Below are 11344 nucleotides of genomic sequence, written 5' to 3'. Positions count from 1 at the left end.
AGGGACCACATTATAACTATATAATGACTTGCATATGCTTATCATAATTTGTCTATCTTTTCCTTTTTCATAAAAACGAATAGAGCAGATTCCAAATTATAGTTGGTAGAAATAAACAACCTATATTTTAAGTGTATTCTTAACCTTCTTTTGCAATTTGTAAGTAAACTTGAACTTTGAATGTAGTTTGAAATTCTGAAAATTGAAGAACAGTTCCCAGTAACTTTACAGGTTGAGAGGTGGGTTACAACTGTTACAGGCTGCTTGAAACGAATTGCTATGATTCTAAATTGATGGGGACCATTTGATACTTCATGTGAGTCATCAGAATCTTGCACCACTAGATGTTCCCCCAAAAGGTTACTTTCTTTGTTTCTTTCAAATGACTAGAGATCTATTAATTGTCTTGAGGAAAAACATAACTCAGGGACAGGCTTCCCCTACACTTATGAGTATACAAGTGCACTGAATCTGGGCTTTTATTTGTAAGCAGTGAAAGCCAGACTTTGTCAAGCTGCAGCAGAGAAGGGAAGAAGGGCTATTCCATCTCTGCTGAGAGACAAGATCCCTTTGGCTCTCCCTATCTCCAAGCACCAGCCCTTCCAGCAGGCTACAGATCAAAGGGAGGTAAAGGAAATTAGCTATTCTGTCACTGTGCTGGGAGACTAGTTGCTTTTGGCTTTTCCCCAATTTTCAGCGAGAAGCACCCATTCCATCAGGCTACCACCCTGAACTATTTCCATCCAAATTATAACAACCATATTATGAGAAATGTAACATTAAGAGCTGGTGCCTTTTCTCTCTTGTCTTTTATTGTGGAAATCCAAGGGCAGGGATTATCTTGTTTTTTAAAAATTGAACTGTAAGCTGCTCGGTGAGCCTTTTTGGTACAAGACGGTGATAAAACAATGCTTTACACAAATACATGCATACATCTTTAGGTATAGAAGTTTGTATACTTGCAAATTAAAAGGAAATGGTATTATAAATAAATCCCCATTGACCTAATAGGGACCTTTTAGCTGTATATGTGAAAGCTCCCTCGCTATCAGATTTTGATAGAATACCTGAATGGTTTGCCTAAATAGGGCTTGTGTGATCTATCAGTTAAGTCTATGGTAGAGACTGCGAGTTTTGAGCCATGGCCCCATGACAGGGCATTCCTTAAGGCAGCCCTTAAATCACAGAACTCCTTCTGTACAGAGGTGCATCTGACACCTTCTCTGTACAGCTTCTCATGAATGCAGAAGATACATCTCTGTGCTCTTGCCTTTGAAACCTGAGAGGCGTGTTTGCAGGCCTCCCCCGCTCCCTGAAACTGTGACTAATTTGTTTTAACTGTTTTCTATATGAGTTTCTAAATTGCTGTAACCTGCCCCGGGACCTGCTGTTGGAGAATGGGCAATAAATTTAACAACTGAACACAGCTTAGCATACTTAGGCAGTGCCAACAGGGCCCACAGCTGATGTCAACCCTGGGACCCCCTTTATTTTTAATTTTTTTTTAAGACTAACACACTGAGCAATGAAAGGCAGCTGCACCTAGTCACCCTTTGATTGCCCACAGACTGATCTAGTGCCACTGTGGGAAATGTGTAAGTAGGAAGATGTCCAACATGGCTTGGAGGTAAGCCTGCTAGCGTGGGATGGTATTTGTGTTTTTTTGCCCCAGGTGAAGCCTCCAGAGGGGCGCCATTGAGGCTCCCAGCCTGTGTACACAAATGCGTGTGGGGTGTGTGTGCCAAACTGGGTCTTTGACCCAGGTGAAATAAAGCCTAGTTTTGTCCCTGCCTGCTAGGAAAGGAAGCCACCACTTGGCCAGGGTGCCCTCAAATATGGACAGCAACCAAGGAAAGCAAAATGGAGGAGGGGAGCCGACCCACTGGAGTCTGTAGCAGGTTGTGAGCATCTAGGGCAGGCATAAGCAAACTCGGCCCTCCAGATGTTTTAGGACTCCAACTCCCATTATCCCTGACCACTGGTCCTGTTAGCTAGGGATGATGTGAGTTGTAGTCCCAAAACATCTGGAGGGCCGAGTTTGTCTGTGCTTGATCCAGGGGTAACGAGAGACCACCTGCTTTGTGGTTTTTTTTTAAAAGAACTCTGCTCCCTGCACTCTAAAGGGATGAGTTAGACAGAGACTGCTTTCCTCACTCTTCAGAATTGCTCTCCTCCAACAAAATACTCAGTTCGGGGCTTGGAAACATCTAGCACCCCATAACATAGCAGGAAAGCGGGAGGCGGGGAAAGAAGACGAGCGTTTCTTCTACCACTTCCGCCCCTGCCTCGCCCCCAGTACTACAGCAGCTTCGAGGTTTCCTGGAATCCTTTGCCTCTCGTGTCATGGCGGGGAGGCCGATCATTAAACGACATTTCCCAGCATGCCCCGCGACAGCAAACTGGGCCGGGCTGTGCCGCAAACTACTCCTTAGGGGTGGGGAGAGCCGTCGGAAAGAGCGGCGCGCGGGCGACGGTCGCTTTACGGCTGCCAGTGTCGGATCCGCTTCCGGAGTTAGCCACCCCGAAGGCAGCCGTTGCCGCTGCTCGCCGTTCCGCGTAACCTGGAGACGCGATAGCGCCGTTCGGCGATGGGCGGGAGGCGATTGTGACAGGCGGCGCTCTCCGTGCCCGCCCCCTCCTCCCTGCCCGGGCAGAGCGGGCCCCTCCAGGCCTGTCGGGATGGAGGAGGAGAGCATGGAGGAGGAGGGGGGCGGCGGAGGAGCGGGAGGAGGCGGTGGAGGAGGAGGAGGCGGAAGCGTCAGTAGCAGCAGCAGCAGCTACGAGGCCTTAATGGACGACCAGAACCACAACAACTGGGAAGCTGCGGCCGAAGCCGCGGCAGGAGGAGGAGGAGGAGGGAGCTACGGGCAGTCGCGGCGCCGGCCGGGCTCTCCGTCCCCCGGGGAGCCCCACAGGGCCTCTCTGTCGCCCCACGAGGAGCTGGAGATCCACATGATGTCCGAGGCCGCCAACGGGCCAGGGAAGGGCTGCGAAGCCACGCCGGTCAAGGGGGGCTCCAGCATCAACCTCAACATCAACCCCTCGGCCTCCAAGTTCTGTGAGTGAGAGAGAGGCCGAAAAGGGCCGCCCTCCGGGCCAAGGGAGGCCGGGGCCCAAGCGGCCGTGTTCTGCGCCACCTCCATCCCGCCCCCACCACGGTCGATCTGTTGGGGCTGAGCGGAGGAGGCCAGCTTGGTTCGTGCTCCCCCTTTCATTGCAGAACCAGGAGTGTCGGCTAAGGGGGCAGGCATGGAGCATCCCGGCCCATTGGCCCTTTTTTCAGGTCGTCAGAAAAGCCCTGCTGCATCTGGCCAGGGGCCCAGCTAGTCCAATATCCTGTTCTCACCGTGGCCACCCAAAGATGTGCCAGGATGCCCACATGCAGGGTCCTCCGCAAATAGCGGCCCCCAGAAACCGACATTCAGTTTACGGCCCGTAAATCCTGTAGCATTGCTCTGTCCTCGCATCTTAGTGAAAGGATGCACCTTTTTTTGTGGGGGCGGACGGGTAATAACCACAGTTGCTCCCTGGGGTGGTGATAATAATAATAAATTTTATTTATACCCTGGCCTCCCCAGCCAAGGCCAGGCTCAGGGCGGCTAACAACCAATAATAAAAACAAGTTGAATGAATACAACTTAAAGCCAAGATTAAAATACAACATTAAAACATTAAAAATCAGCCTCAACACAGGAGGAGAAAGGAAAAAAGAAAGAGGGGGAGGGAATCAAATTGACTCCAAGCCAAAAGCCAGGTGGAACAACTCTGTATTACAGTCCCTGCGGAAAGAAATCAGATCCTGCAGGGCTCTGGTCTTATGAGACAGAGTGTTCCACCAGGCTGGAGCCAGTGTTGAAAAAGCCCTGGCTCTGGTTGAGGCTAATCTAACTTCCTTAGGGCCCGGGACCTCTAGGGTGTTGCTATTTATGGACCTTAAGGTCCTCCGTGGGGCATACTGGGAGACGCGGTCCCGTAAGTACGAGGGTCCTAGGGTGATGTGATTCTGGTTGTACCTGTCTTAACAGGTGAGGGGCTGATGCTTTCTCTTCAGTTGTGGGTTCATGATTATTGTCCAAGTTGCTCCACAGCTATAAAGCTCTACACATGGAAATGTTAAGAGATAGCCAACTATGGGACATGTGTCTGATCTCTGGTGACATGAATTTGTGTGCTTATACACGCTAGAGACTGCTTTCATATGCCCATCACCATATGGTCTCCAGCTGAGGATGGCTCCTCTTGCTGCTTAAACTGTTTTCCTGACAGCATCACTGTGTGTGCATGAATTGCTGCCCTCCCTAGTTTGGCTACATATGTGGGTATTGTTTTGGCTGTGCAGTTCTTCTAAACACCAACAGTCAGATTTATGCAGAATAAGATAGTCCTTCAAATAAACTGATCCCCAAACCATTTTGTTATGCTTAGCACTGCATATGGCTTATTTTACAGGGTAGTTGGAAGGATTGTTTTAATCAAGTGTGCAAGGCACTTGGAGCGCTTGGAAAACTGGGTTATATTAAATTCCTCTTGTACCAGTAGGTTTCCAGAGAAGCTTACAATAAAACATAACCAACAAAAACAATTCAACAACATAAAAGTATAAAAAGTTACCCAATGTGCATTTACTTTTGAATGCGTGCACACACATGCTTATGGAAGTGCATGTTGTTTGCCCTATTGTTTTCTAAGAAAAATATAAATATTTGAGTTGGGAAAATTGCTATGTAAACATCTGTGTGTTTCAGGAGGCAATTGAATGCAAACATCTATCAGCTTCTTTGCCCATGTCCTCTGTGTTGGAAAAACGCCCAGGAAGGCCACCACCTTCCCAAGACACCGGGGGCGTCTCTCTGGTGGTCACCCTCTCGCTGTAAATTTTTCTCAGTCCAGAGAGACCGGTGATAAGCGACCCCTCCCTCCTGAGAGGAGCACACTCGTCTTCTGGCATCTCATTGCAGAAGAAAGAGACAATCAGTAGCTTTAAAACTACTTTATTCAGCGGTCTATATACAAAGACTCCATCAGCATGTCTGCTCTCTCTCAGCAGCAGTACAGAACAACATCTCACACATAAGTGAAAGTAACTTCTCACAGTACTCAGACTCCCTTTCTCATGCTCTCAGACACTCACATGATATAAACAACCATAGTGCTACTTGCTGAGCAGCTGGTGTGATAAAACTCCTAACATCTGTGTTTCAGGAGGCAATTGAACAATTCAATGACATAAAAGTATAAAAAGTTACCCAATGTGCATTTACTTTTGCATGCGTGCACACACATGCTTATGGAAGTGCATGTTGTTTGCCCTATTGTTTTACTAAGAAAAGTATAAATATTTGAGTTGGGACAGTTGCTGTGTAAACATCTGTGTGTTTCAGGAGGCAATTGAATGCAAACATCTATCAGTTTCTTTGCCCGTGCCCTTTGGTGCCACACTATTCAGAGCCATGCCATAGATTGCCTTACTGTTACATCTGAATTTTCCCCACCGCACAAACAATGAGCAGTAAGCCAAGAACAAACCTTGGTTATAGCTCATGATTTGTCTGGAGCAAAAAGTACCATAAATGTGGATTGAGATGTAATGCTAAGCCAGACCATGGCTCTGTTCCAGGTAGCAGCAGGGCCAGAGTAGGGCAAAATGACAGCAAATTTTTCTTTTGAGTACCCACATGCTTGTTCACATTTCACCATGGTTTGGCTTGGGGTTAGGTGCAAATGTATAATGTCTTGTCTTTAAACACGTTTTGTGTTGAAATAAACATTAATGTCTCTAGCACACTGATGAGAACAAGTTCTTGTATCACAGTGAAAAATGTGTTTTTTGCATCTCAAAAAATACGTTTTTTGCATTATAGAGATGATTTAAATTTAAGACAGCTTTACAGATGTTGCTAAGAATGTTGATGCAATTATTTTATCATTTTTTTTTGTTATGTTCCGTAAGTGCATTAAGATGATTTATTTTCTCTTGTAGTAATGAATGTTATAACAATAGAAGACTATAAGAGCACATACTGGCCAAAGTTGGATAGTGCCATAGATCAGCTTTTAACTCAGTGTCCTGGTGACTACATCCCCATCTCCTATGAACAAATATACAGGTAAGAAAAATTTACAAGCTTTGTATGGTTCTGGAATAAATTATTTTGCATTTAAGGTTTGCTGTATATCAGTTGTGTGCACAGAAGCTACTTTTAGTGCACTAGTATTGCATTCTTGGGTAACAATTTTCATTTTAATATTAGATTTTAAGACTTAAGGTTGAAAGACAGGGTAAAAGTAAAAAAATGAACCAGGTAACAGATTTTTGAAGCTTTCATTTATTGCAAAGTAAAGTGAATAATTTCAATTAATCAATTCAGACTGTTGGAGAGATCCTTTTGGAGCTCATAATCACTTCTTATATGGCTATGCTGAACACTTGGTGTTATCAGCAAACCTGGCCTAGTCACTTTTAAGTCTAGATCATTATTGGTTAATTAAAAATCATAAGTCTTAATTTAGATTCATAGGGGAACTCACTTCCTACATCCATTGACTGTGAGAACTGTCCATTTATTACTACTCTCTGCCTCCTCTTCTATAGTTTCTGATCTATAAGAGTAGTGGACCCTTCCTCTCAACTCATGACTGCTAAGCTTGCTCAGGTGTCTTTGGGATCAGACTTTATTGAACACTTTTTGAAAGTTGGAATACACAATGTCTGCTGAAGTACCCCATCCATGTGCTTATTGAGACTGTCAGAGAACTTTAAAAGGTTGGTTAGATAGGTCTTACTTTTGCAGAAGCTATGTTGATTGTTCATCAAGATGCGTTTTTCTATAAGCTTGATAATACTATTTTTAATAATGTTTTCTACCAGTTTTCTTGGAGTAGATGTTAAGCTAACTCATCTGTCACTTCCTGGATCTCTCTTTAAAAATGGATGTTACATTGGTCCAGTGCTTGGGTATGGAGGCTGATCTTGGAGACAGACTACATAAAAAAAAAAAAAAAAGAATATCCAGAATGTCACATCTGAGTTCTTTAAGAACTCTAGTTTGTTGCCTTCTGGACCTGGTGATTTGCTCATTTTTAATTTGTCAATAAGACCTACAATTTCATTGCTTGCCACCACTGTTTGCTTTAGTTCATCGGACTCTCTTCCTGTGAAAGTTAGTTCAGGTGCAGGGATTTGCCCTATGTTGTCTTCTGTGGAAACAGAAGCAAGTCATTCAGCTCCTCCGCAATCTCCTATTCCTCCTTTAGCACACATTTGACTTCCTTGCCATTCAAAAAATGAACTGCCTCCTTGGCTGGTTTCCTGCTTCTGGTATGTTTAAAGAATGTTTGCTGTTGGTCTTACTTATTTTAGTGGCATGCTCTGTGATGTCTTTTTCTTTGCACCCCTTCCTGTCAGCTTGAATTTCTTTTGATTTCTTCATTTGGACAGGACTTTCATTTTCTTTGACTCCACTCACTAACTGTGCTGTTGTCCTCTTGACCTAGGTGGAACCTTTCCTGAAATGCTATATACATTCTAGCTGAGCTAGTTAACTCCCAAGCATTTTGAAGAGTTTTTACTTTCTTAACTTTCTCTTTCAACTTCCTTTTTTACCCTTCTGTTGAATTTTGAGAAGGTTCCTCTTTTGAAGTGTATGTATGACTGCTTTCAGTTTCCTTGGCAATTCCCCACTTCCATATATGTTGAACTTGATAGCCTTGTCATACAGTATGCATTTGGTTCAACAGCACTTTACATCCCCTCTTTACCACTTAAATTTAAGTCTTGAGTCTCTTCTCATCTGATCAGTTCCATTAGGGCAAACGTTTTAGGGCATCCTGAAATCTTACATCTCTGACTTTAGTCATCCAGCTAATGTGTGGGTAATTTGTCTCCTATTACTACCACACTTCCTCCTTAGAATGCTTCCTTGATTTGGATTCACAATCTCAAATTCACCATTTTAGTTAGGGTGGTGGGAGATGACAATATGTCCCTAACAATTAAGTTACTAGTGTCAGCCACAGTGGTTCTGTAAAGGAGCCTGTCCCTTTTGGGAATTCTAGCTTTTTTGACTATGTCCTCTTTGACTTACAGTGCTGTGTCAACCCTAGTATGCACTTCCTGTGCTTTCTGTAGGGTTTGAATCTAGTGATGACTGTGCTGCTGGTTCTCTTGGTTCCACCAGGTTTCCATTATGCCCAGTATATCTATGCTGTTCTTTAAAACCAAATACCGCATCTCTCCCATCTGGTCTTGGAATATTCTAGTATTGGCATATAAATACCTATAAATGGTGTCTCTCTCCAAATGTCTCTGGTACAGTGTTTTCCACTATGGTGCTGTCAGCTCTTAGAATAGCTATCATGTATCCTCTGTTACCTAGTTCTTCCCTCTCCCGTTGGGACAGATCTATAGATATGTTCAACCCATCACTTAGGGATGATTTGTCCCAAACAGAATGCTCCGCCAGACTTCCCCTCAGGGGTTGTCTGTTTGTATTGCTGGGTGGATTTTAATGTTCCAAGGACTGCATTAAGGTTATTTAGAATTATGTTTAGGTGAAACTCTTGCCGGTTTATTTCCTTAGCTCAGAATCACTGGGTGTGTTAATGTCTTAGGTATAGGTCCTGGATCATCTATGATTGTGAAAATTTATGAAATATTTAAGGGCCAGCCAAATACAGTATGGATTACAATAATTCCTCAAGAGATATGAAGTGGCCTTTTTTTAGTTAAAAGGGGCTTGGTGATTTTGGGCAGGGATTGGATTGTTGGTCCCTTCAACTCTGATTCGAATAGCAAATACAGGTTGGCACTTGGGGTGTTGAGAACCCTCAATAAAATGGGCTGAGAATCATGGGTTACTTGAGGACCCCATGGAAATGAACAAAAGCTGTAATGCTGGCAGAATACCACTGGCGCTTAAACTTCAATTCTTTGTTATCCTTTACTTTCCTCATCTCCAGTCACTTGCTATGTATACACACAGTGCTTTGCAGTGCTTATCTCATGGAGCTTTGCAATAACTCCATGAAATAGGTGAGGCCGAGAGATGTTTGGGTCTTGTCCATGACCAACCAATTTTCTTTATTTCTCACCCAAATATTTGTCTAAAAGCAGCCCAGTGTCTAAAAACAGCATTCTGTTTGCTGTAAGCTGACACCATCTGACTTGTGCTTCATCTGCCCCACTGTAAAATTATCTTTTTGAGAAGGAGAGCGGAGGTGACCACTCACTTCTTGAAAATATGGATCAGGGTACTGTCATGTACCAAGTGTCAAAGAAATTGAATGCATGTGCTTCCATTTCCTCTGTTGTGCTGGGAATTCTAACATGGGGCTGAAGAGAGGGAGATATACAGAGTTATACACAATCAATATAAAGTTAGTTGTGGTGTACAGTAGTCCCATTTATTTTGGTGAAGCTGTTTCATTCTGTTGCTTTATCCTGTTAAGATAGGCTCACTCATGAAAATGTTGCCATCCATTCCAATGCAAGTTGCTGTTTTTGTTTTTTTCCTGTTAAAGACAGGCACACTCACGTAGACTTATTTCCTAAATGCTTTGGTTTCACTCACAAGAAACTTGTTAGACTTTTAAAATCTGAAAGTAAAAAAAAATGTATTTTTTTTCTTGGTGATTCAGAAACGTCATATTGCATACAGTGGCCAAAACAGCACCATTGTCCATATTACACGTATGGGAAACAAAAGAGCTTTGACCATATCATTGCAGAAGTGTTTTACACAATAAAAAGAACAAGGGTTCCAAGACGTATGGTGTTTTTTATTAATTAATTAATAAAACTTAATTTTAAAATATTTTATCACCACCAAATAAACACTGGTTTTTAAAACATAAGTTCATTGTTAGCCCGTTCTGCAAAAAAAGTATGGTACATGTGTTAGTTATGCTTTGTGTGCTATGGCTTATCGAACTTACCAAGGTACAAAATGACTAAAATTCACTTTGACTGGTCGGTGAACCTTTTCTGTGGCATGTAATACCATTTTTATACCTTCTTTTGAAAGAGACAAAAATTAGCTTTATTTTGATACCAAAATAAGCCCAATTGGTTGAAAAATAAGCAAAACAGGAGGTTTTTTTCTAAGCTGACGCAGGAATTGCATTAGTCTATATCATGTGAAAATCGAATTTTTTTAAAAAAATGCTCCTGTGCCCAGTATTGGACCAAAAAAATCTTAAAAAATTAATTTGAGATTATCTCATAGGTATCTACACATAATTTTTTTTTGAAGAAAATCTGAGTCATGAGAGTACAGTCGAGTATTAAAATCAGGTGATTTGGCGTGGAAGGACTCTACTAGAAAAATGGTTATGGCCTTGTATCTGAGAATTGTGGTAGTTGTATTTCTGAAATTAATACAGTGGTACCTTGGTTTTCGAACGTCTCCGTTGATGAATGTTTTGGAATTCGGAACGCCGAAAACCCGGAAGTAAATGCTTCCGTTTTCAAACGTGCATCAGAAGTCTTCTGCTGAGGTACCACTGTATTTTTTTCAATTTTCTCTGTAAATTTGCAGACTGCCCCTTGTGCCTTGGTTTTCAAATGTTTCGAAAGTTGACCAGTCTTCCGGAACGGATTATGTTCGAAAACTGAGGTTCCACTGTACTTAAAAGTTAAAATGAAGCATTTTGGAGTCCCACATGTTATAATTGTTATTTAAATATAATTTTGTTTTCATTTTACTATTTTACTTTTGATCTAAGAACACTGCATGCATTTTCAGATATACTCCCCGTGTATAGTTTTGCTGCTCTTGCAATTTTGGAAAGTTCTTAAACGCAGTAGTATTTGGCAATAAAGGCTTTGGATGTTAAGACTTACGTAGATAATAACTTTGGATGGATTTCTCTTTTGAGCCCGATTAAATTGATGCGATATGTAGTAGAGATCTAGAGACACACACAAATTGCAACTTCTGTACCCTGGGTAGGGCCTGTTTCACCTTGTACTCAGGATACAGCCTTGATTTTGATTTTCTGAGTAATTTGATGTCCACCTGCTTACTACATGACAGCCACTGTCAATGTGAGCAGGAGTTTCTCTGCGGGTGCACATTGGAGCAGTTGCCAGAGAAAGAAAATAAATATTGCATCCCTGAAAATGGCTGGCAACAGTGAAGAAGTCCACACCCAGCATGGATCCTCTTGTCTCCATTGACTTGCATATGAAGAATCATGGTAGCTGTCAGCCCCAACGCATGCCTTCAGAGCAGTTCCTGCCGTCAATGACAGTGGGAGCAGGGATTGTGATGAAGGTGCTATCCTATATAGCTCCAAAGTGGATACGAAGGATCCTAAACAGCCTTCTTTTTGTTTCAGGCCACAT

General features: G+C 42.8%; 1 protein-coding gene across 2 annotated transcripts in view; it reads left to right on the top strand.

The window, feature by feature from the left end:
• The first annotated feature begins 2328 nt into the window (after positions 1-2328).
• The window catches only part of CACUL1 (CDK2 associated cullin domain 1), a 39270-nt gene continuing 30254 nt past the window's right edge, over positions 2329-11344 (top strand). For both annotated transcript variants that reach the window (XM_083616721.1, XM_083616720.1), the window contains exons 1-2: positions 2329-3058; positions 5981-6107. In XM_083616721.1, the coding sequence (XP_083472847.1) occupies positions 2344-3058; positions 5981-6107 (842 nt within the window). In that variant the 5' untranslated portion in view covers positions 2329-2343. The remainder of the gene's footprint in view (positions 3059-5980; positions 6108-11344) is intronic.

This window comes from Podarcis filfolensis, assembly GCF_964270895.1.
Source record: "Podarcis filfolensis genome assembly, chromosome: 5".
Taxonomy (NCBI): Eukaryota; Metazoa; Chordata; class Lepidosauria; order Squamata; family Lacertidae; genus Podarcis; species Podarcis filfolensis.
This window is presented reverse-complemented; position numbering and strand designations above follow the sequence as displayed.